We start from the raw sequence: 24,575 nt of genomic DNA, 5'->3' as shown, positions 1-24,575 counted from the left end.
AAAAAAAAAAAAAAAAAAAAAAAAAAAAAAAAAAAAAAAAAAAAAAAAAAAAAAAAAAAAAAAAAAAAAATCTACTGGACTTGGACGTTGTGTTGCTCAATTGGGACCAGAGTAACAGCGGCCTTTCCGAGTTCATGTCTATTTTAAGAATTACGTAGATAATATCATACCACTATAGAGAGATAAAGAAACAAAGGATGATGTCCTCAAGTGTTGGTTGAGTGAATAAATGAGGAAGTTACAGACGGTGGCAGAGAGCATCGGACCACCACAACATCCGGCTGCGGAAAAGAGAAGGATAAAGAAGACCACCTCAATACTCCAATTCAAAAAAGATAAGTTCATTTTTTAATTTTTTAATTTTTTTATATATATATTTAGAAAGATGCGGATGTGAAGGCATTGAATGAATGAAATGATTTGTTCGGTGTTGTACTACTCGAAGGTGACATCATGAAGTTAGGGTTTGTGATGGTGAAGAGAAGGAAACAATAAATAAATAAAATTGAATGCGGAAAAGTGAAATGAAGTAAAGGCATATCCGAATTTAGAGGCCGTTTTGATGGGGAAATAAGAGGTTTTAAAAATGATGTATTTAATGTGATGAGAGTGTGCGAGAGAGAGGTTGAAGATAGTAAATTATGGAGTAATTCTTTTCACCATACCCTATCTCTTTGTGTGTCCATTAAATGAAATTTGATACCTCTTAAACACCCTCTCTGCAAATCTCACCAACCTTCCTTTATTCTGTCTTCCTCACATTGCCATTGCCATTGCCATTGCCATTGCCTCTCCATTTCCATCCCTATCTTTCCCTTATTCATTACTACCATCAACCGCTCCTCCTAATGTGCTTAGCAACACTAACAACAAACCATACATATACATAAAATATAAATATAAACATCCTCCGTCTTTTGTTCTTCAAATTCGGCATTTACGTCATCTTCCTCTTCCTCATACAATTTCACTCATGCATGCATGCATGCATGCATGCATGTATGTATGCATGTGTCTTTAATTGACGAGTGAGGTGTTGCTGTGTATCAGCTTTTGGTGTGAGTTCAGTGCACACCCAGTGGGATTACTTATACACCCTCACCGCATTCTTCCACCATCTTTCTTCTTTTACTCCAACGCCTCACTTACACACACCTTTTATATTCTCTCAACCCCATCTCCCTTTCCCCCACGCCTGTTTCTCGCCCACCTAACCTAACTCAACCCAACTCATTCGGTCAGTTTCTTTTCTCTGATTCAATTTTGGTTGTTTATTATTTGTATTAAATGTACTTACAATCATTGTTACAACATCATTAAAACCGATAAAAATCAATGTTGTTGTTCATATATTGAAGGTGGTGAAGGGGTTTGATCATAATAAAAAGTGGAATTTCGGGGAAGATGTTCGATCCAGATATGTTCCATACACTACACCCTCACCCTCACCATCATATGTTTGACATGGCGTTTAACACCTCCGGGAACGAGTTGGAACATGTGAGAGACGATGATTTTGAGTCCAAATCAGGACCTGAAATCACCTTCGAGCCGCCTTGTGAGAGTGATCATCAACAACGCTCCAAGAAGAGACGTTACAATCGCCATACACACCACCAAATCCAAGAAATGGAAGCGTAAGCATTTGTTTAACCTTTATAATTATGTGGAATAAATAAAATTATATGGAGTTTGTTGTTGTTGTCGTCGTCGTCTCAGATTCTTTAAGGAATGTCCGCACCCAGATGACAAGCAGAGAATGGATCTTAGCCGCGAGCTGGGGTTAGAGCCATTGCAAGTCAAGTTTTGGTTTCAGAACAAACGCACCCAAATGAAGGTTCAAAACCCTTTTCTTTATTTATTCTTCTTCAAGAAATTATGGTTACTTAACTTAACCTTTGTTGTTCTCTTTCAATGCGAGAAGGCTCAACAGGAAAGACATGAAAACGCCATTTTGAAAGCTGAAAATGAAAAGCTTCGAGCTGAGAATACTCGCTATAGAGAAGCATTCGCCCACTCCACCTGCCCCAACTGTGGTTCCTCCGCCACTGCCCTCGGCGAGATGTCCTTCGACGACCAACATTTGCGCATTGAAAATTCTCGTTTGCGAGATGAGGTACGAGTAGTTAGGGTTTATGACTCACCCAACACATTCATCTTTTAAATTGTGACAGCTCCTTCCAAGATTTGTTGATAGTTACAAGTAGAAAGCTGTGACATTACTGCCCAACATTTATTGCAAATTTATTAATCACAAATAAAGCCCAAATTCCTTTCCATTTCAATTAATTTTTTTTAATTAAAATTAGTTCAATAATAATAATAATTTGAAACCATTAATATTCTCACAATTTATTAAACATTATGTTAAAACAGATTAATTTTTGTTTAATGTTTAGCTGATTTGTAGCTGTTATTGATGATATAACACAGATTGAGCGAATGAGTGGATATGGCCTGAAATCCACGAAGTCTGTCCCTTCTTCGTACTATCACCTTCCGTCCAATGCTCCACAGTCGTCGGGTTTCGTTGGGGAAATGTATGGAGCATGCGACTTTCTCCGCTCCATTTCCAGACCTTCAGAAGCCGACAAGCCAATCATTGTAGAACTGGCGGTTTCCGGCATGGAGGAATTGAGCCGAATGGCTCAGGCCGGAGAACCGTTGTGGGTTCCGGCTGATACCAAGTCAAGTGAGGTGGTTCTTAACGAAACAGAGTATTTGAGCTGTTTTGGGGGCACAGTTGGGCCCAAACCCTTGGGCTTTAGAACCGAAGCTTCACGAGTTTCGGCTATTGTGTTCATGAACCATATTAAGCTTATGGATATTTTAATGGACGCTGTACGTTTGTGTCTAAGTCTAATTTGTTTTTAATCCTAATCCGTGTAAAATTAATTATATGTTTGTTTGTTTCTTAGACGCAATGGTCCACTGTGTTCTGCGGCATTGTTTCCAGGGCGTCCACCGTCGATGTTCTTTCCCCTGGCCTACCCGGAAACTTCAACGGCGCCTTGCACCTGGTACTCAAACTAAATTCTTTTAGTATAAAAGTTTAGGTTCAAAGTGTACAATATCACAATAATATTGTGGAGAGTGTGATTCCTAAGGTTTTGGTTTTGTGCGGGCAGATGAGTGCTGAATTCCAAGTCCCATCGCCACTTGTTCCAACACGTGAAAACTACTTTGTAAGATACTGCAAACAGCAGGGGGATGGGGTATGGGTGGTGGCTGATGTTTCCTTGGACACCTTGCGGCCCTGTTCCATGCCAAGGACCCGAAGGAGACCCTCTGGTTGTTTGATTCAACAATTGCCCAACGGCTATTCAAAGGTGTTGTTCTTTAATTCTAGTTCCAACCAACTAATTAAAATTATGAACACCTACTGGTGCTGATGATGGCCTTATTTTTCAGATCACTTGGGTGGAACATTTTGAGGCCGACGAAACTGGTGTCCCTACAATGTACAGACCGCTCTTTAATTCAGGCCTCGCTTTTGGGGCTAAACGATGGGTTGCTACTTTAGATAGGCAATCTGAACGGTTTGCCACATCAATCGCCACCTCCATATCCACCGGCGATCTACGCGGTTCTACTCTACACTACTCTAAATCATTCCTCTGTTTTCATCATTATCAGGTAACTTAATGCTATGCCCCCCAATGAATTATGGCAGTTATATCGAGTATTGACGGGAGGAAGAGTATGCTGAAGCTAGCAGAGAGAATGGTGACGAGCTTTTGCGCCGGCGTTGGCGCGTCGAGTGTACACGCTTGGACGGCGTTACCAATCGCCGCTGGTGATGATGTTCGGGTTGTAACGAGGAAGAGCACGGACGAACCAGGGCGACCACCCGGTGTTGTGCTGAGCGCCGCCACTTCTTTTTGGATCCCTGTTCCACCTAAGGTTGTGTTTGATTTCCTTCGGAAAGAGAAATCTCGAAGCGAGGTACATACATCCAAGATATTCAAATGCTTAGATTTTTAAATTTCAAGTGCTGAAATATTTGCAATGTTTTTTTTTTTTCTTAGTGGGATATTCTGTCGAATGGGGGCTTAGTCCAGGAAATGGCGCACATAGCCAACGGCCGCCACTCCGGGAATTGTGTTTCCTTGCTCCGTGTCAATGTCAGTAAGATTTTTTTTTATTCTTTGGGGTTTTTAACACAATAAATTGCTGAAAATTGTAAATCTGTTTTATAGAGTGCAAATTCGAGCCAGAGCAATATGCTGATACTACAAGAAAGCTGCACCGACTCTACAGGATCCTACGTCATTTATGCTCCAGTGGACACAGTTGCAATGAACGTGGTGCTAACCGGTTGCGATCCGGATTACGTGGCACTTCTACCGTCGGGATTCGCCATACTCCCTGACGGACCCGCCGGGGCCAACGGCGGGGAAATTCTGGAGCTGGGCTCCGGTGGGTCACTCATCACGGTCGCATTTCAAATCCTGGTTGATTCAGTTCCAACAGCTAGACTTTCAATTGGATCAGTAGCCACCGTGAATAGCTTGATTAAGTGCACGGTTGAGAGGATCAGAGCCGCTGTGATGCGGGAAAAGCCCTAAAACGCCCCCTTTTTAAGTTTGTTCTTTTAAACTACGGTAACAATATTCTGAAATTTACTGTCGTAATTTCACATAACATCTTATAATTTGAAATATGGAGGTGTTTAATTAATTGGGTTTTTGGTTTGGATAAGCAGTAGGTGAGGAAGAGGAGGAGTCGAGAAGTCAAGAACGCACCTTGAAAAAGCACTTCCCGCTGCCCGGGCGGTGATTTAGAGACGAATGGGGAATGGTTTGTAGGGGTTGGAAGAATCGAGGAGGTTCGGGCATTGACTTTACTCAAACCTTCAACTTCAATAACAAAAAAATTTTCGTTCTAAGTTTAGTGTTGGTCTTCTGTGGTGGGCTTTTGGTGGCTTTGAAATTCTCTAGTTCTTAGGTTCCCATGGTTAATTGTATTTTGAATTTGTCATTAGGTTGATGGGAATAATATTTAGAGACGGATTCTAAAATTATTTGTCTATAAAGTCATGATCATTTTCTAATAACATTAGTCAATTCTTAACTAAAATAAAAAGAAAAGAAAATGGTTAATAACTAAAAAAAAAAATGGTAGCCGTTAATTTTGGTTTTTGGGAGGACCCAGGAATCAGAAGGACAGAATGATTGGTCGGTTCAAACAAAACTCGGCAAACTCCCATTCGCTTCCACCAGCCGTCAATTATATTCCAGTTCAGCCTCAAATATGTGCCGCTAATTATTTGCTGAAATGACACAGCACAGCGCCTCTGCTGCCGCTGCTGCTCCCACATGAGCTTGCTCCTTGTCTGTCACAATGCCTCAATATCGTCTGTGTCGTGTCTGCGTCCTTGAGATTTGAGATTTTCTTTACCCTTTGTCCTTTTGTATCATTCCCATTAGAATCCCACTTTAGCAACTTGCGGTGCATAAACGCTCTCAGAAAATGGAAATATCAATCCGGAGGAGGTTTCCATGAAGTGGGGAGATGCGCAATGAATTAAAAACATGTTGAAGGAGATTGGAAGTGAAGAGAGGCCAATTCAAACCCCCCTACTTGTATATATCATTTTCGTCTCTTCATTCTCACCAAACGCCAACTTCCACCGAAACGGCTATCCAACAGATCCAACATGTTTTTAGAACAAAACCAAATTTAATCAAGCACAAAGAGAAGGTAGGAATTGAATTACTAATTTGAATTTTATTCCGTCATCGGGTTAATGAAAATTTGAAGATCCAACGGTTCTCCCTTTGCCTAATTGAACTCAAAATTGTATTATAAATAGCCACTCCTCTCCTCGCTCTTTTCACTCACCCACAACATCCTCTCTTCCAACAAATTATTCTCCGTTCGTCTTTTCAAATTCTTTCTATTGGGTTTCGTCCTATTCTGCTTTGCATTATCAGATTTTCAGAAGCACCATGATCTCTTCACTCAGGCTCACATCTTCCAATCTCACCTCCTCTGAATTTTTCAACAGAAAGTCTCCAGTTCCAAGGCCGAATCTTCCGTTGCAATTCTCGGATTGCAGTGCTCTTAAGCATGTCGATCGATCTCTTTCTACCAACAAACCACTTCACATCTCATCCGTTGAGAATCTTTCTTTCCCCACAAAATCATCTGAGCGTTCGACGGCGTGCAGGGCGTACGAGGCCGAATCACGACCTCTTCAGATTAACATTGAACTTCCTGATGAACAGACGGCTCAGAAACTCAAAATTGGGCTCTATTTCGCTACTTGGTGGGCTTTGAATGTGGTGTTCAATGTCTACAACAAGAAGGTTCTTAATGCCTTCCCTTATCCATGGCTCACTTCCACTCTCTCCCTTGCCGCTGGATCGCTCATGATGCTTATTTCTTGGGCCACTAGAATGGTCGACGCTCCCAAAACCGATTTCGATTTCTGGAAATCCCTACTGCCGGTAAATATAATTATAACTTTGAAATGCTCTGTTTTGGTATTAAATTTTCTTCAATTCACAAATCTGGGTTTTGATTTTGGAAGAATTTAAATGTAAGAAACTGCATTACAAATTGGAATAGGGACTAATCTTATGCATGATGTGTTTGCTCTGTTGTTTTTCCAAACAGAGCATTCGAAAGTTCAATTCTAGATCACTAATCGGATTTTTTGTGTGGTATGGTTACTTTTATAGGTTGCAGTGGCGCATTCGATTGGGCATGTTGCAGCAACTGTGAGCATGTCCAAAGTCGCAGTCTCATTCACTCACATAATCAAGAGTGGGGAGCCGGCTTTCAGTGTGTTGGTGTCCAGGTTTCTATTGGGCGAGATGTTTCCATTACCAGTTTACTTATCTCTTATCCCAATCATTGGAGGCTGCGCTCTTTCCGCCGTTACGGAGCTCAACTTCAACATGACCGGTGAGGAATCCTGGCCGGAATGTCTGTGCGTACTTGCTGCTGTGAATCTCAATTTGGGGGTTTGTGTTTCAGGTTTCTCGGGAGCGATGATATCGAACTTGGCATTTGTGTTTAGAAACATATTCTCAAAGAAAGGGATGAAGGGAAAGTCAGTGAGTGGGATGAATTACTACGCTTGCCTCTCATTGCTGTCTCTGCTAATTCTTACTCCTTTCGCCATTGCGGTGGAGGGACCCAAGTTGTGGGCTGAAGGATTCCAAAGGGCTCTCTCCCAAATTGGTCCCAATTTCATTTGGTAACTACAAAACCCTCCAAATCCCACATTTCATCGCTATCTGAAATATGGGAATCCAGTGTCCTTTTGTTTGCTCACATGTGGTCCGATCTGATCTTTATTTAGAATGAGATATTGGGAGATTGAAGTTGAACCCATCGTTTGTGTTTGCGTGAAATTCAGGTGGTTGGGAGCTCAAAGTATGTTCTACCACTTGTACAACCAAGTGTCGTACATGTCTCTAGATCAGATATCGCCACTGACATTCAGCGTGGGTAACACAATGAAAAGAATATTCGTAATAGTGTCATCGATTATCATCTTCCACACCCCTGTCCGACCCATCAACGCCATTGGAGCTGCCATCGCAATCCTCGGAACCTTCATCTACTCTCAGGTACACCTTCTCCTCCGATCTCTTTCCCTTTCAAAAGAAAGCGTAAGTCTCATCTACGTATGCTGTTTTCCCACAGGCAAGGCTGTGATGGGATGCGGATTTTGTAGCCACAGGGGAGAGGAGATTAGAGTAGCGAGGGAGAGGGATAATAATAATAATAATTTATACTACATTTCATTATTATTATATGAGCCTCGAGCCTTGAGCCTTCACTCAAATTTGGGCCTAGGTTAAGTCAAGTCTGAGTTCATGTTTTTTATGGCCCAGCCCACTAAAATGCTGTTAAAATGTGGAGTGGCTCACTTCTCCTCTAAGCGTCCGATTATGGACTTGGAACGGCTCGGTTTGATGGACCTTTAAAAATTGTTTTAAATTATAAATGCTATTTAATTTATTCAGATGTTTTAGATTTAAAAAAAATATAAAAAATAATTTGACAATGGAAAATATACACAAAAATAAATGAAAATGGCGACAACACAACGGACAACGCTTTAGGTTGCAATGCTGCTACTACAGTGGCGGGTGAGTGTGCATAGGAAAACAAAATAAAGTGTGCCTAAATTCCAAATTATGTCACCAAAACACTGTTTATAAGATTAGTCCATTGCGAAATAAAGTGCATTTATTTGATATTTTTTTGGGCTAAACTTATAAAACGCAGCCGTTTTGTCTTTCCTTTTTTCCTTCTTATTTGACACGAGAATTGAGACCCATAATGCAGCAGCAGGCGACCAGTGTTGAGATCACACGTCACATGGCAAGCGCCAATAAATTCTGTGCATTATTTCTCACCCACCACTACCTTATTGCCTTCATTAATATTTGAATAATTATTTAATTTTATTAATCAGTAGATGAAATAGTATATTGGGTGATGTTGAATGACAGGGGATCATACCCAAAATTGTAGGCGTTTATTTTGCAGCAATTAAGCACAGATCTAAGTTGATTTCCTTCACGATCTAACCCATCCAGCCCCCCCTTTTTTATAAAAAAACTCTTGTTTTGCATATTACCTGAAATTACCCTCTCAAATTTACACGTAATGAAGAATAGTTGTTGAATCCAGCGACAGACATAGAAGTATTGAAAAAAACAATGTTTGATTAGCATCTTGGGAATTGGTAAACTTCATAAATGCCGGAAACAACCACCCCACCAAGCTGGTTGTGATTTTATTTTTCGTTATTTGGTTTGCGTGGATAAGATCTTGACTCACTGGTAGGGTTCCACACTTCTCTCACCATTAATGTACGCACCATTTATTATTACCCATTTTCACATCTAACAAAACTTTGCATTTTCTATGCACCTAATAATAAGCCTCTCATCCAAAAATATGCCAAATTTTACTTATCGTAATCGCATTTTAATGCCTAAAAGTTATGGTGAGCAAACGAGTTGACGTTTTGGCAACCACTTGAGCGGAATATTAAATTAACTCTGGTGTTAGCACAAGTTACAGAGCTAGCAAGAGATTCAAAGTTGTCCAATTTTGCATTCGATAATTAATGGCATGACATAAAGCAACCAAAATGGTTCCCTATTTGCTCTATTTGCCCCTTTGCGTGATCACAACAAACTCGAGAATTAATTCTAAAGTAGATTTTTGCAAGGGAAGGATGGTAAAAAGTAAACACTATTAAGGCATCATCTCAACTACTTGCTGTTTAAGCCGTACCCTGCGAGTAGCTCTTTATATTTATTGCGTTGTTTAATCAACCAAACTCATTCACTTCGCTCACCAGGCCACCCACCCGCCGTTCTCACCTTTGGTTTTTTATACGCAAAGGCGTCGCCATTTTTTTTCTACTTTCAACTATCAATCACATTTCTTGATCTCGCCTCACCTCTGCTATGGACTTACTGGATGCCGTCGTTCTTCTCCTGGCCTTCCTTTTTTTCTCCTTATGGTGGCGTTACTGGTCCGCTACCGGGGGTGGCTCCAAGAATCTCCCTCCTGGGCCACCGGGCTGGCCGATTGTCGGAAATCTCATACAAGTCATCCTCCAACGTCGTCCCTTCATTTTCGTGGCTCGCGATTTACGTGAAAAATATGGTCCCATTTTCACAATGCAAATGGGGCAACGCACACTCATCATTGTGTCTAGTGCGGAGTTGATTCACGAAGCTCTCGTGCAGCGTGGTCCCTTATTTGCCAGCCGTCCTGCTGACTCACCTATTCGCCTAGTCTTCAGCGTTGGAAAATGCGCTGTCAACTCAGCCGAGTACGGTCCCCTGTGGCGAACACTCCGCCGTAACTTCGTGACGGAGCTGATAAACCCGGCGAGAATCAAGCAATGCAGCTGGATACGGAAGTGGGCCATAAAAAGCCATTTGGAAAGACTGAGGAAAGAGAATTCGGAGAAGGGATTCGTGGAGGTGATGAGCAACTGCCGGCTGTCGGTATGCAGCATTCTGATCTGCATATGCTTTGGAGCGAAAATCCCGGAAGAGGAGATTAAGGTGATAGAGAGCATATTGAAGGACGTGATGTTGATTACGTTGCCGAAGCTCCCTGACTTTTTGCCGGTGCTTACACCTTTGTTCCGACGGCAACTGAAGCAGGCGAAGGAGCTGAGGAGAAAACAGTTGGAATGTCTGATACCGTTGATAAGGAGGAGAAGGTTGTTCGTGGAGAGGAATGGGGATGAGAGCGTGATGAAGGATTTGCCGGAGATGGTTAGTCCAATTGGAGCTGCGTATCTTGATTCGCTATTTGAACTGGAAACGCCTGGACGTGGGCGGTTGGGGGAGGAGGAGCTGGTCACACTTTGTTCGGAGGTAATTAATGCCGGAACTGACACCAGCGCCACGGCGTTGGAGTGGGCTTTGCTTCATTTGGTTCAAGACCAACACATTCAGGAAAGACTATACAACGAAATCATTAGCGTTGTGGGTAATGTTCATCCATCCCTCATATTTTATTCAATTTAATACTTTTAAAATAAGGTTTAAATAGATAAAAAAAAAAAAAAAGCTTGTAATCATAACAGTTTTAGGAACAATTGGAAGATGGGTTCAAAATTGAAATTTATTGTGCTAAATTAAAGTTAAAAGTTAACCTTTTAGTGGAATATTGTAGCAGGTAAAGATGGTGTGGTAACCGAAGGCGACGTAGAGAAAATGCCATATCTAGGGGCAGTAGTGAAAGAGACATTCCGGCGACACCCTCCCAGCCATTTCTTACTATCTCACGCGGCGACGAAAGAGACGGAGCTCGGCGGGTACACGATCCCGGCGGACGCCAGCGTGGAGTTTTACACGGCTCATTTATCGGACGACCCCAACACGTGGGAAGAACCGGGTTCGTTTCGGCCGGATAGGTTCTTGGAGGGCGACGGTGTTGGCGTGGACGTAACAGGAACTAAGGGCGTCAAGATGGTGCCGTTCGGGGCAGGTCGGCGGATCTGCCCGGCCATGACATTGGGGACGTTGCATGTTCACATGATGCTGGCAAGAATGGTACAGGCATTCAAGTGGGTCCCGGCTCCTGGAGCCCCCCCGGACCCGACCGAGACTTTTGCGTTTACGGTGATTATGAAGAACCCTCTGAAGGCTACCATATTGGAGAGGTCGGGTTAATATTAGAGCCACTATTTGTGGGAAAGGCTATAACTTTGGTCTTTGTTTAATTTTGTCATACTATTTCAATTTATGTATACTATCGACTATCCTCCCAAATGAAGCTATTGTATTTCTCCAAAACCCCATGAATCTTTCGTCTCCAAATTTAATAAACCTTATTCTCGTGGATGATTATACGCCTTTTGGAGAAATCCAAAGTAAAGTCACGGGAGCTTATGCTCAGACCAGTCGTGATTTCATCTTTGATACGAGAATTATATTTCGGGTCCGCTTTGAGCTTTAAATTGTGCACCAAAATCATAGGTGGGTTTGCAACTTGATTATTAAATTGACGTTCTGAAGTATGAAGTTATGTCCACCACGTTCTTTACCAACCTGTTCTTCCCGCTCTACACATAGATCGTAGCTTACTAGTTGCTAATTGTTAACAAAGATTTGAATTCGTACATGAAAAGAAGAATAATGGAATTAGGTTATAAGAAAATAAATGCGGACATTTAGTTGTAGCGGGCAAATTGCAGCAGTAATTGCATCCATATGGTGTAGAGGTTAGTTGAAACCATTAATTTTCTTCATTTCTTCAATATTATTTTATATTTTAAAAAAATTCTATGCCTATTTAGTCCTTATGATTTTAAAATTTATAATACATGTTTGAACTTGTAATATTAATTTTATTTTTATTAGCATGAATTAAATAAATCAAAATTTATCCATAAATTGTCTATTACAGATTAGATAAGTGAATTATAATGTGGGCCAGTAGTTCATATTGGGCCTTATAGTCAGGCCCATGGAGTGGTGTTTTTTAGAATCTTGAGCCCAGCCCAAATATATAGTCAACCCTGAATGAAGGAAGGAATACGGATTTCAGAGATACACATAGCAGTTATGAGAGTCAATGGTGTTGGGTAAGATTGTTGTTCTTCAGCAACACATTCAGCTGTAGAGCCAGAGAGATAGAGAAGCAGAAATGGAGTGGTGCGACTCGATGCCGAAAGTGGAGCTTCATGCTCATCTCAATGGCTCCATCAGAGATTCTACTTTACTGTGACCTTCTTTTCCCTATTATATCCATTTTCTGTCTTCTCTATAGTTGCGCCACTTTTGATTTTCACTTATTTGCGTCTGAGATGGTGTTTCTCTTGCAGGGAGCTTGCCAGAGAGTTGGGTGAGAAGGGCGTCTTAGTTTTTTCTGATTTCGAGCATGTCATCCTCAAAAGTACGCCATTTCTTCCTTCCTTCCTTCTTGGATTCAGCTGTGCTTTTAGTTGTTTTGGGAATGTGCAAGAAAATAACATCAATTACCTTTATAGTTCAACGCTTTGAAATTTATGTTATGTAATGTCAGCAAGCTCCAACCATGGCCAGTTGTTTGGATATTGACGTTTAACTCAAGTTTTTATAGTTTCTTATAGGGTTCTCGATATTGTAATATGTACTCTTTTTTCCATGTTACATAAAATCCGTACACCAAGCTCTATTTGATAATTATTTGACCTTTTGTTTTTGGTTTTTGAGAATTAAGCTTATAAAACTACTCTCACTCGTAGGTTTCTTTGTTTGCTTGCCTATAATGTTTTCAAAATCCAAACAAAGTATAGCTTGAGGGACAGAGTTCTTATGTGTCTCTTCATTCAGGTGACCGTTCTCTTGTTGAAGTGTTCAAGTTGTTTGACCTGATCCACATGGTCACCACTGATCATACAACTATTACAAGAATCACCAGAGAAGTATGTCAACATCTTTATTTTTTTTTCCTTTTTTTAAAAAAACATTAATTGTAGATGTATGCTGTGTAACTTTCTCCTATCAATTCTACTTTTAACCAGGTTATTGAAGACTTTGCTTCTGAGAATGTTGTTTACCTTGAGTTAAGAACAACTCCGAAGGTATTCTATCAGTTGCCTTCAATTCAGGAATGTACTTTCTCATTCTCTAGGGGTTAGGCTTAGTTGTGGAGATTATAAATCAACTTGCTTGGTATGGATTTCATTTTAAACAGAAAAACAAGTCAATTGGAATGACCAAACGGTCATACATGGAAGCAGTTGTGGAAGGTTTGAAAAGTATCAGTAGCGTCGATGTTGCTTTCATGCCACATGATGTTGATGCCCGAAGTTCGTTGAATTCTCTGCCTGTAGACAACGCTAGAAATGTTACTCCAAGAAAAAGGATATATGTTAGACTTCTTTTGAGCATTGACCGACGAGAGACGACTGAGGATGCCATGGAAACTGTATGTTAGCAAAGCAAACTTTACCTTGAGCTTACACCTCGGATAGTGGATGAAACGATCACATTTATCTTGCACTACTTATTGCAGGTGAAACTTGCACTGGAATTGAAAGATGTGGGAGTAGTTGGTATTGATCTTTCAGGAAATCCAATTGTGGGTGAATGGTATATTCCCAAGGCCATTTGTCACAAAAGCTTTTTTTTGTTTAAGTTGGAATAGAATCTAACCCTTCTTGAACATGATGCAGGACCACCTTTTTGCCTGCTCTTCAATTTGCAAAAGAAAATGGCCTTGACATAACACTTCACTGTGGCGAGGTACACTATCTTTTCGTGTACTCACGCTTGCTGGGACTTGAAATGCCCTCACCAGTTTGATCTTTATTCCTGGAAGTTAGTGCTTGTAGGTACCTAATCCGAAGGAGATACAAGCTATGTTAGACTTTTGGCCTCAGAGGGTTGGCCATGCGTGTTTCTTTCAAGGAGAAGATTGGGAGAATCTGAAACGTTTGAACATTCCGGTCAGAAATCTAGTATTTCTACCATGAGTTTTCTCTTCTTGATGACACTGCTGCTTGAGACTAGCTTTCTTTTACATCCTTAGGTCCTTTTGCTGAAGATTGTTGACCATGAGTTTAGACCATTTCTTGTTATGATATTGGCGTCTTGAAAATATTTTTATAATTTTGAAAAAAAAAGGCACATAGTTCAAGATTTTCTAAGTAGAGAGACAGTTCTAGCCCAGAAGAAATCAAATGGTCTAAAATTACCTGACGTTCCTTCTAGAGTGAATGAACTTCTTCATCCTTTCCTCCCAGCTTTGTCGATGTCTTTGAATCTGTCTTAAAAAGTCCTATTTCTCTCCTTTCAGGTTGAAATTTGCTTCACATCCAACCTCAGGACCAATTCAATCTCTTCAATAGATGTTCATCACTTTGGTTAGTTCTCATTCTTAAATGTATTGGAAGGGTTCAATTAAGAAATTCATCGTAACCTTTTGGGTTATTCTATGCACTTAAAGTTAGAATCACTGTTGTAACAACCTGTGATTGACAATGCAGCTGACTTGTATAAAGCAAACCATCCTTTAGTAATCTGCACTGATGATTCTGGGGTTTTCTCCACCAGCGTTTCAAAAGAATACAGTTTGGCAGCCTCTGCGTTTGGTAACTAAGAACTATATTGTTCATGATAAATGCAATGAACATTAGATTAAAAGATAATGGTCTGAAGTCCCTCGTTTTCTCTTGACAGGTCTTGGAAAAAAGGAAATATTTCAGCTGGCAAGAGATGCTATTGAATTCATATTTGCAGAGGATGAAGTAAAGACTATTCTGAAACAGATGTTCGATTCTTTCGTAACGAACCTGGCTCGATAATCATAAAGTGCATTTGAGATGCGCGGGAGCAATTAATCATGGTAGTCAACGTATTGATGCATTCAACTTGTGAGGATCATTCTGACTAGTTGGTTTTGATAGACTCCTGAAACTTAATTCTGTTTCTTCAGGTTTTTGTGTTGGAGGGCACACTACACATAAATTTCTGAAGCCATATTCAGCATTCTTGGATGATTAATGGAGATCTGATCAATTGAAATGGCTTCTACTTGTCTGGTCTTGTCTGTTCCCTGACCCTCTACTATTTCTCTTCTGAACACTTCCTGTTAATTTAGATATAGGTTTTAGAATTGGTTCACTTGCTATTTGAGACAAATTTCTTTCTCACTTCTAGAGCCAAAAACAGTTTCAAGCTTCAGAGTTATAAGTGATAAAAGAAAAAGAGAAAAGAACGCTGTAGTTTTCAGTTTATTATGTGACTTAAATAAAAGAATAAAATTACAGCATGTTGTGACTCAAGATTGAACCTTTTTTGTGGATTAGATAGAAATGGTACATCTGAGGTATGCCATTTAAGGTCATAAGGGCGGATCTAGCATCACCACTGAATGAGAACTCTAAATCATCCTTACCCTGTTAGGAATACTAAACTGATGGCAAGGAGCAAAAAGCAAGATAACAATGGGCAGGCTCCTGTTTGGTTCTCTGGTTTATAATTATAGAAGAAAGAAATTATGAGAAACGCTCAGGAAACCCATGAGGGCATGCCTGTGCTAATGATGGCCAAACAAGTCAAAAGAGATCTTAAGAAAGACATTATAATGGAGAAACATGCCTCCAGAGCAAATAACAAGTAGAGTATGATGTCCATTTGGCTCCCAGTATCCACCAATCACGCAGTAACTTCATATTATCAACTTTATGTAAAGTAAAATTCATCAAACAAGGAGATGGATGGCCTAAACTCAAAGCAACCCCGAAAGTCATCGAGAAAAGGGTATGTGAGAAGGCATTAGAATGTATAAAGGGATGAGCAGAAGCAGAAGCTTCTCTGAGAAAATGGATGGTATTGCTCCACTTGCAATTGGCACGCGAGGCACTGTGGGGTCGCTGGTGATGAAGGAGATTGAGTACTTCACCAAGTTTGAGGTGGAACGCCATGGCAGCTCTCAGAGGATAAGTGGAGATGCTTCGAGGAGAAGCGATTGTAAGGGAAGCTTTTGGCTTGTGTCCTTGACTTGGAAGTGGAAGAAGAGAAAAGGCAATAATGGGATTCTCCCTAACATTTGCAGTGCTGTTGAATTGTCAAAAAGCAATCGCTTCAATGGGATTCCTGGTTTCAGTTACAGGATTCTCAAACACGACTTTCCCATTTGATCTTCATTTTGTGCTTCATTTCGAGGATTGCAGCGTTTTTTCTTTACGGGAGAAGGAAATTAAGCCATGGCGGCTCTCAAAAGAAGATTGTATTTGGAACTATCATTAATCTTTCTTTTCTTCTTCATTCTAACAAGAGTGAGATTGACGGCAGCAATGCTTTTGCTTGGCATCCATAATGTTTATAGCATAAATCAACAAATCTTATGATTTTTCTTCAATTGGAAGGTTTTGAACATTGGATCATTGAAAATGGGGTATAATGGAGATACTAGCTTGTTTTGTGTTCATACATGGTAGTTTTTTTTTTTTTTTCACAAAATAAATTATCAAATAACTTTTTAAAAGAAAGCCACAATGGACAAGCCATAGACAAGACCGATCTTGGTCCAACCAATAATTTAGGTTTGTTGGGCTTCGGCAACCCTCAATGAGGACCAAACAAAAGATTGGCTTATTGGTCCATGGGCTGGAGAAGATCCTCGGCCTAAGTTTTCTTGGGCCGAACGGATCTTGAGTTTCTTATTATCGGGCTGAAAAGGTCCATGGGCTTGTCAGAAAGCCCATCCATTGTCTGAAGAAAATCCACGTGTGTTTTCATTATCGGGCTGAAAGGGTCCATGGGCTTGTCAAAAAGCCCAGGCATTGTCTGAAGAAAATCCACGTCTTTTCATTATCGGGCTGAAAAGGTCCATGGGCTTGTCAAAAAGCCCAGGCATTGTCTGAAGAAAATCCACGTGTGTTTTCATTATCGGGCTGAAAAGGTCCATGGGCTTGTCAAAAAGCCCAGTCATTGTCTGAAGAAAATCCACGTGTGTTTTCATTATCGGGCTGAAATGGTCCATGGGCTTGTCTAAAAGCCCAGCCATTGTCTGAAGAAAATCCACGTGTTTTCATTATCGGTCTGAAAAGGTCCATGGGCTTGTCAAAAAGCCCAGGCATTGTCTGAAGAAAATCCACGTGTGTTTTCATTATCGGGCTGAAATGGTCCATGGGCTTGTCAAAAAGCCCAGGCATTGTCTGAAGAAAATCCACGTGTGTTTTCATTATCGGGCTGAAAAGGTCCATGGGCTTGTCAAAAAGCCCAGCCATTGTCTGAAGAAAATCCACGTGTTTGCCGTCGTCTTCATCCGAAACCTGTAAAACCTAATTGCAGGCACACCGACTAGAATCCACCGTCTACCTCGGAGGAGGAGTAGCGACCTTCACCTTTACAAAGGCCTAAATCGGAAAGAAAATGACCTACTAATGGCGATTTTTAGGTCTCTTAAAGCTCTAATCAAGAAGAATCCCAGTCGGTTCAAAACCTTCCTTACGACCACCACATGTACAATTTCAGCTCCCTTCTCGCCGCTTTCTTCTTTTCCATCCCAGCCTCTGTCTCCCTTCGGATATCACTCAACGAGGCTTCTTTCTCCTCTCTCAAAATTGATTTTTCCCTTTCATGGTCCTCTTTTCCTGTCGTCTCCGCCATGGAAGCTTTTGCAGTCCGCCACTCCCCTTTATGTACAAGGAAATAGAATTATTTTGCACAGAGTTGAAGCTTTAAATTCTGGATTCAATTTGCTTCGCAGAACCAATCTTCCCCTCAGAATAGGATTTGGGTCAGTATCATCCGGGCCACACTTGTTGGATCGATCGGATTCGAACACAACAAATGATAATTTGGTACATGGCTTCGTAAATTTGCCCAACTTAATTTCAGTAAGCCGGTTAATTTCCGGTCCTTTTCTTGGATGGTAATGTTTCTTGTTCTCCACCCTTGATTTCATCAAAATTTAAATCTCATTCCATGTTTCCCAATTGACTCATCTGTTCGTTGTTTTCTTAATTGGCATTTCCGTTGTACATTCTTGAAGTTAATGATCGATACATTTTGCATCATCTGGATGTTGATACAGGATGATATCAAACGGCTGGTACTCTTCGGCGATGGTGGGATTAGCTATATCAGGAGCAACCGACTGGGTACTCGGCTGATGTTATCTTTCTTGACTCAATCACAATAATATTCTGAATACGAAAACGGTTGATATACTTTTAATTAACTTTTGCCCCCTCTTTCGTAGCTAGATGGATATACCGCCAGAAAATTGGGAATAAACTCTGTAGTGGGTTCTTATCTGGACCCTTTGGCTGACAAGGTAAATTTTGTATCCCCTACCCCTTCTAGTTCATGTATACTTTGAATTGGGTTGCTTTTATTTACTCTTGTTCTGGTCTTGGGATCAGGTTCTCATTGGATGTGTTGCTTTGGCAATGGTGCAGAATGATCTTCTCCATCGTAAGCATTCCATTCCTCTAATCTAATTCTCGTTGATTCTTGATTTCTTGTTGGATTGTAAAATACTCCCAACTGTAAGATACTACGATTCATTATTCGAGAAGATCATCATTCGTGGAATTTAAATGTTCTTGTTTCAATCTCCTTCATAGTTAGTCCATTGATTCCCCTAGGTATGTTTTATGTTTTGATGTGATCGGCCAGATTTGATATTGAAGATTGAACACATTTAAATCGTGGAATTTCTCATCATTCATTTATGAGTATAAATCATGATTTTGTTTTTTATCGTAGCTGGACTTGTTGCCCTTGTTGTTGGGAGAGATGTCTTACTTGTTAGTGGTGCTGTATATCAGAGAGCCAATAGCTTGGGTTGGAAGGTGAAAAAATTGAATATTGTTACTCTAAAAGTCCCTGCACTGCCATTTTCTTGATGGGATACTCGCTCTGGTTTCTCCGGAACTAGCTTCCTCGCTAATGTTGTTTGAAAATTTTTCAGTGGAGAAGCTGGCATGACTTTTTCAATCTTGACGGTTCCTCTCCCCAAAAGGTTGAGCCTCTGTTTATTAGCAAGGTAATTATAACTTCCAATTGTACAATTACGCTATCAGAAAAGGCTGGATTCAAGCATGTTACTTAGTAAGGATGATGATTGTGTTAGGTCAATACTGTTTTTCAATTGGTATTGGTCGCTGCTGCGCTCCTGCAACCCGAGTTTGGAACACAGGAGACTGAGCTCTATGTCACGCTCTTGAGGTATGTCAGCTACTAGCTTTTTGATACCTAAGTTTATCATCTCTAAATAACATATCAAAAAACTTACCGTTCTTTCGATCGGCTTGCAGCTGGCTAGTGGCGTCAACGACAGTGGCCTCAACAGCAGCATATGGAACACGGTTCATGAAGAAGAGTTCTGAGTTGATTGCTGGAAAAGTATAGGGTCTAGTACTTGCAGATTTGAGCAAAGCTTCAGAAAAATTGTCTGAGATCTCCAAACTTTGATGGCATGGATGTGAGAAGGTCTCGGATCAAACTGTGTTTCAACAGGCTGAATAAATTTCTACAACAGAAGATTTCCCTTCGAAATGAAAAAGAATTTGTACTCTTTTTAAGTTTGAATAACATGAGCATGTACATAGTTCTCGGGAATAGTTATTTGTGCCAAGTGCACCCAAAACATGTCTTCATCGAATTATTTGTGTTTTCTCTTATTTCCTCTCTAATAGACAGAAGGGGACGTCAGTATTATGTCAACAATGTGAAGGGACTTTAATGTTAATCAGATCAAGAAATTCCAGAGCGAATAATAGCATTGAGATTTCACTATCGCACAAAGGCAATACCAAACAAAGGTGGGAAAATTGAATCCAAATTTGGTGTGTACTATGTTACAGATGAAAAATACAATTCCTTGTCATCAGGGGTTGCTCCTTTCTTGGGTGGATAAATGCCCAAAAGATGGTAAGCTTCAGTTCACTAGACTGCTCAAATGTCTAATAACTAATCTTGATGAATATCCTCAACAGCAGGTGCTGCAAATCTCAAATCCACGGGCCGTGCCACTACAACTGCTTCATCAGCAAATAAGGCCCTGATAAAGGATGGGGTTTTCAACGGTCGACGGCCTGTCATTCGTGGGTACACGTCTTCAAGAAAATAATAAGCGTGGCCAGCAACCATACCCTGAGTCGCAAAAGAATTCGTTTCCATAGGGAAAAGGTTACATTAATTTAAAGCAATTCGTGCTAATAAAAAAAAAAAAAAACACTGACTAATATTCTTGGCCTCAACTACCCAACAATTTCCGTAAACAACCAATGCGAGGGAAATTGATTTATTTTGCTGTTTGTTAGTAATTACATATCATACTTTAGCCGGTACTAAAATGTTTTAAAATACCAGTATCGGGAGACTCCAGGTTAAGAAAATATTGAACTATGCAAACCTAATGAGTGTCGGATCAAACATAACAAACTGTGAAGAATTATATTCCAAAAGCAGAGTCAGACAGCATACCAGTAGATCTACCCATGCACTGGCCCCGACAAGTACAGAGAACCCCAGTAGAACCTGTGCAGGAAAAAGGAAAAGAAACAAAGTTAATATTCTATCGTGAAGTTTAAGGTGATGCTTTTACTGGTGAATAGAGAATTCAACTGAAAGGAATTAACATTGGATGGATCTAGTCATAGACAAATTTTCAACTTCAGGATGCCTGAAAGAATAATAATATGCAAAGAAACCCAGGCTTACTCACCCATGGCAGGTAAGCTGCTGTAAAAGTAAAGAGGCCCAAAAAGCTCATATGGATGAACGGATTTTGCTTGCTCCACACATAAACCTGTGTATAAGAAGATTTGTTAAAGTAAAAAGCTGAATTGCATGAAAATAATGAGACAATAGCTCTCATATTAGATGGAAACTAACCATCATGAATGTCAGAGAGTTGCTAAGGAATATAACTTCAGCAATTGACTCGGACAAGTATGGTATCATTCCCCCAACCAAAACAATTGCAGTTAGCACCGTGGCCCCAAATAAGAGCATATAAAAGAAATCAGCTGTTCTTCCCCTAAAAGAGTTTTCTTCCAGAAGCTTGCAGTATCGGGCAAGAAAAAACATGTGAAACAAAAAATCCAAATCTGGCAATAACAGACACATCACAAGTTAAGAGTGGAACATCAGATAGTTGTCAATTTCAATCTTGTCCAAAAGAGAAATATATACATATAGTATATATAAACTGAAAATGCTGAAAGAGTCGAGAAAGATAGAAGATGCCAAATTTTCCAGCTCCTTTGTAACTAAATGAATATAAAAAGAGGTAACCGACCCAAGAATATACAGGGTAAAAGAAGCTTAGTTTTATCCTTTTGGGGTAAGGGGAAGAGGTGGCTAAATCATAATTGCAAGGACGAGGAAAGGATTCAAAGGTTCATAAGTAAAATAAGGTGCAATGCAATATTTTTTTCCATAACAAATACAAGAACAAGACATCAACACCTTTAGCCTGCTAATTACATCTCGTGTGCATACAGACCAGAACTTCATAAAAGCTAAAACCCAAAATAAACAAGAACAAGACATCTAACACCACTCTCGTGCACTGCAAGGCTGCAAGCATGAGTTCTTATTCCAAAAGTTGACGATCAATGACTACAATCAGGAAATGGTATGTGCATGAAAAATGTAGTATACTTAAAAATGATTAGCTTTCATGATGCATCACTGTGGCACCAATCTAACTTTCCTATTAAAAATTTATATGTTGCTACCTTGCTTCAAAGGTACCTCCAAAACATGGATTAAATTTCATCATTGCATCAAAACTTTCATGAAGAATAAAATTCAAGCTTAAGGGGCTAATGTAACATAAGTATCAAGTACATGAATAAGATTCTTCATGTAAGCAGTCTATGGTCTACAATTTCAGGCAGATAATGAATGTTACTTAATAACCTAGTAATCGGCAACCCTACCATTCCGGAATGAGCAATGAATGTCAATCATTTACCAAAAGATTTGAACCAACATATAATACTGAACTTGTAATGTACACAAAAGCTTCATTCAAAATTATCGCACTTATGAAGGAAGATAAAATACGTTGTAGGATAAATGTTGCAGGTAGTAGCGTCCATAATAGAACAAAATTTCACCATAACAGTATACGGCCGATTTTTCAAATTAGTGAAGGGCATGGAGAAAATAATGTGAGCCTTTAGGGAATGAATAACAACCTGTAGTTCAAAATTTTCTATCACCGAACAACAAGATCTAGTTATTTCACAATACCTACAAGCATGATTTTAATTGAAATTGATAAAAGTCAGGACTAGGTTGAATTTCAATAATTACCCATTTTTCGGAAGAACAGGAAGTTGGTAATCAGACGCCAGAACTGATACTTCTTGGCCACCAGGATAGGGTTCAAGTAAAGATGATGCGGAGAAATAATCTGTAGGATATAAAATCCGTAACAGATTATTAACTAAACCAAATGATAAGCTAAAACAATATATCATTTGTGAAACTCCAAAATTAAGAAGCAAAATGATGTGGAACAAAGGCCAATAAGATTACAAGGATGAGCCACACGTTTAAAGCTTAAGATATTCGAATAGAAATCATCCTGAAACAACAAAACAGGGAGCCTCCGTTTTGGACCACTAAGTATCAGGAAATGTTGACACAAGAACTTAAAGAATTTTGTACAGCAATCCTCATCGGTCACTAAAATCATCAAGAATCACCATGGAAAACCAAAAGACCAAACTAAAAATCAAAATCTCCCAAGGCAATACTAATCGACATCGGTAACCATGCGGGATGGCAAAACAAACCATTAATGAATCCATAACAAATCAAAATCAAGACTGAGAGAAAACTTTGAAGGCATTCTCAAAACCTTCCGCTTAAAAATCATAATGTAAGAGATGATCCCTAGAAAGAACAAAAGATAAACCTAGATGATTTCAAGAACAAGAAAACTACAGCTAGAAATGGAAAAAGGGGAGACAAGGTGCATACATCAAGGGAACAGCCGATTGTGGTAGCAATAGCGGCAGTGAGATAGGAGCGGGTAATAATAGGCATTTGCTTGTACCATTCTTCCACAGCTTGAGCCATCGAATCTCAGAAAAATGATCGCCGATAAAGAAAAACGTCCGGTGAAGATCGAAGACGCAGAAGGGGCTAATGTTTGCAAGCTTGAAAGAAGAACCGAAGCTTGGAGCGAAGAGATTCTCCGCACAATCCCACAGAGAAAGAGATCCGCAGAATCGGGAAGGAAAAGTTTGGAGAAGAAAGTCGGCGAAACAAAACAAAACAGCTATTCCCCGTTCTGCGTTTTTACGGTGATATGACGATTTGGCGCGAATAATAGCGCGAGTATATTGCACGATCCAATCACCCACTCGGTAAATCGAGTAGTTTTACAGTTATTACAATTTACCCCCAAAATGGAATAAGCTTTGTTTTGGGCTAGGCCCATCGAGCCAATACGATACTAGTACAATCGATCCATTACATCGCTTACCCAGCAATCTGGGCTTAGGTAGGCTTAAGTACTTGGGCCTGAAACCAATTGAGTTTTCATTCTACATGCAGGCCCAATAGACTGCGAGGAGACCACGAAGTCATTTGAAGCTGAGCCACTTTCATGGCGTTGAAGCCAAAGACTCGTAATGAAGATCCTTTCACGGCGTTCTCCCCAAATGAGGAATGCTATCTCTATTGGCATGAGGCTTTTTGGAGAAGCTTAAAGCAAACCTATTAGAGCTTATACTCACCATGGTTTCTCACTCAAATCAATAACTTATATTGTTCTTTGGAGTTTTAATTTTGTTCATGACCTTTGTTCTGTGAACGAAAACTTTTCAAGATTGTATAATTTGTTCATGGCCCCAATCAATTTTATAAGGAGTCGCAAATTTCTGGTGTTTCAATCACCTTTTAATGACTAATTTAATTATGTATGTGGAATTTTCCTCGTCAAGTAATGGGAAGCACGTTAATTCTAAAAAATATCCGTCGCTGAGGCCTAAAATATTCCTTTATGAGACTTGACTTGTAGCGTTGCTACACTACACCACATGAGTGACAGGTTAAGAAAAAGAAAAGAGAGAAAAGGTCTCGCCTAGGTGGCTCCCACAAGGTAACATCAATCTCAAACAAAGAACGTCCTTATCCAAGGCATCAATCAAGGAAAATTTTGTATATTTCTAATGCAAGACTCGAACCTAAAGCTACGACATGAAGGAAGGCGGATTAGAGAAACCAATTCAGTCATGTTTTTATTCGTTTGAAATATGGCTATTGATAGTCATTTCTATTTACTCATTTTTCCGTTTTTTTTTTTTTTTTCCTCTGGTATCATTCCTTTAAGTTGTCTTTTATTAATTTGTAAACAAATTAATTACTTTTTAAATACTATATCTATATTTAGATAAGTTTGAATGAATAATATCTCCTAAACAAAAGAAATGCATATCATTATTTTAAAAAAGTATTTAAAGAAAATAACTGTTCTTTTTACAAATAAAAAAAAATAAAAAATAAACTGATATCTATTGTCTCTTTTATAGTGATTTTACCAAAATAATGCGTCCATAATTTGATGAATAAAAAACAAAAAGAAAAAGTTAAAATCAAAGGTCAAAC

The 24,575-nt window shown here is 39.7% G+C and overlaps 7 protein-coding genes across 7 annotated transcripts; 6 read left to right on the top strand and 1 right to left on the bottom strand.

The window, feature by feature from the left end:
• The first annotated feature begins 1,145 nt into the window (after positions 1-1,145).
• LOC111478833 (homeobox-leucine zipper protein MERISTEM L1) lies at positions 1,146-5,020 on the top strand. The gene is made up of 12 exons (XM_023123322.1): positions 1,146-1,237; positions 1,359-1,637; positions 1,720-1,837; positions 1,925-2,116; positions 2,434-2,841; positions 2,919-3,020; positions 3,129-3,329; positions 3,412-3,586; positions 3,674-3,945; positions 4,029-4,124; positions 4,200-4,604; positions 4,706-5,020. The coding sequence occupies exons 2-11, from the start codon at positions 1,405-1,407 to the stop codon at positions 4,566-4,568; spliced, it is 2,166 nt and encodes a 721-aa protein (XP_022979090.1). The 5' UTR covers positions 1,146-1,237; positions 1,359-1,404; the 3' UTR covers positions 4,569-4,604; positions 4,706-5,020.
• Positions 5,021-5,901: 881 nt separating this feature from the next.
• On the top strand, positions 5,902-7,919 carry LOC111478023 (glucose-6-phosphate/phosphate translocator 2, chloroplastic-like). The gene is made up of 5 exons (XM_023122081.1): positions 5,902-6,452; positions 6,687-6,912; positions 6,985-7,207; positions 7,370-7,583; positions 7,660-7,919. The coding sequence occupies exons 1-5, from the start codon at positions 5,952-5,954 to the stop codon at positions 7,669-7,671; spliced, it is 1,176 nt and encodes a 391-aa protein (XP_022977849.1). The 5' UTR covers positions 5,902-5,951; the 3' UTR covers positions 7,672-7,919.
• Positions 7,920-9,314: 1,395 nt separating this feature from the next.
• On the top strand, positions 9,315-11,318 carry LOC111478022 (cytochrome P450 77A1). The gene is made up of 2 exons (XM_023122080.1): positions 9,315-10,485; positions 10,675-11,318. Exons 1-2 carry the CDS (start codon positions 9,444-9,446, stop codon positions 11,169-11,171), a joined length of 1,539 nt encoding a protein of 512 aa, XP_022977848.1. The 5' UTR covers positions 9,315-9,443; the 3' UTR covers positions 11,172-11,318.
• A 701-nt stretch (positions 11,319-12,019) lies between these two features.
• On the top strand, positions 12,020-16,346 carry LOC111478772 (adenosine deaminase-like protein). The gene is made up of 12 exons (XM_023123221.1): positions 12,020-12,224; positions 12,326-12,396; positions 12,816-12,907; positions 13,007-13,066; positions 13,180-13,413; positions 13,501-13,577; positions 13,661-13,730; positions 13,820-13,933; positions 14,284-14,350; positions 14,474-14,578; positions 14,667-14,832; positions 14,923-16,346. Exons 1-11 carry the CDS (start codon positions 12,148-12,150, stop codon positions 14,789-14,791), a joined length of 1,092 nt encoding a protein of 363 aa, XP_022978989.1. The 5' UTR covers positions 12,020-12,147; the 3' UTR covers positions 14,792-14,832; positions 14,923-16,346.
• On the top strand, positions 15,770-16,129 carry LOC111477686. Its single transcript, XM_023121568.1, has one exon. It carries the CDS (start codon positions 15,770-15,772, stop codon positions 16,127-16,129), a length of 360 nt encoding a protein of 119 aa, XP_022977336.1.
• Positions 16,347-17,255: 909 nt separating the features above from the next.
• LOC111477948 (cardiolipin synthase (CMP-forming), mitochondrial) lies at positions 17,256-19,624 on the top strand. Its single transcript, XM_023121956.1, has 8 exons — positions 17,256-17,868; positions 18,031-18,097; positions 18,199-18,273; positions 18,362-18,413; positions 18,708-18,793; positions 18,913-18,987; positions 19,075-19,169; positions 19,259-19,624. Exons 1-8 carry the CDS (start codon positions 17,378-17,380, stop codon positions 19,350-19,352), a joined length of 1,035 nt encoding a protein of 344 aa, XP_022977724.1. The 5' UTR covers positions 17,256-17,377; the 3' UTR covers positions 19,353-19,624.
• Positions 19,625-19,705: 81 nt separating this feature from the next.
• Positions 19,706-23,287, bottom strand: LOC111477949 (derlin-2.2). Its single transcript, XM_023121957.1, has 6 exons — positions 22,944-23,287; positions 22,272-22,371; positions 20,841-21,055; positions 20,671-20,754; positions 20,430-20,483; positions 19,706-20,096 (listed from the first exon to the last, which is right to left on the bottom strand). The coding sequence occupies exons 1-6, from the start codon at positions 23,040-23,042 to the stop codon at positions 19,914-19,916; spliced, it is 735 nt and encodes a 244-aa protein (XP_022977725.1). The 5' UTR covers positions 23,043-23,287; the 3' UTR covers positions 19,706-19,913.
• Positions 23,288-24,575: the final 1,288 nt, after the last annotated feature.

This window comes from Cucurbita maxima, unplaced genomic scaffold, assembly GCF_002738345.1.
Source record: "Cucurbita maxima cultivar Rimu unplaced genomic scaffold, Cmax_1.0 Cma_Scf00004, whole genome shotgun sequence".
NCBI lineage: Eukaryota > Viridiplantae > Streptophyta > Magnoliopsida > Cucurbitales > Cucurbitaceae > Cucurbita > Cucurbita maxima.
The sequence above is the reverse complement of the archived record's forward strand: the minus strand, read 5'-3'. Positions and strand labels throughout refer to the sequence as shown.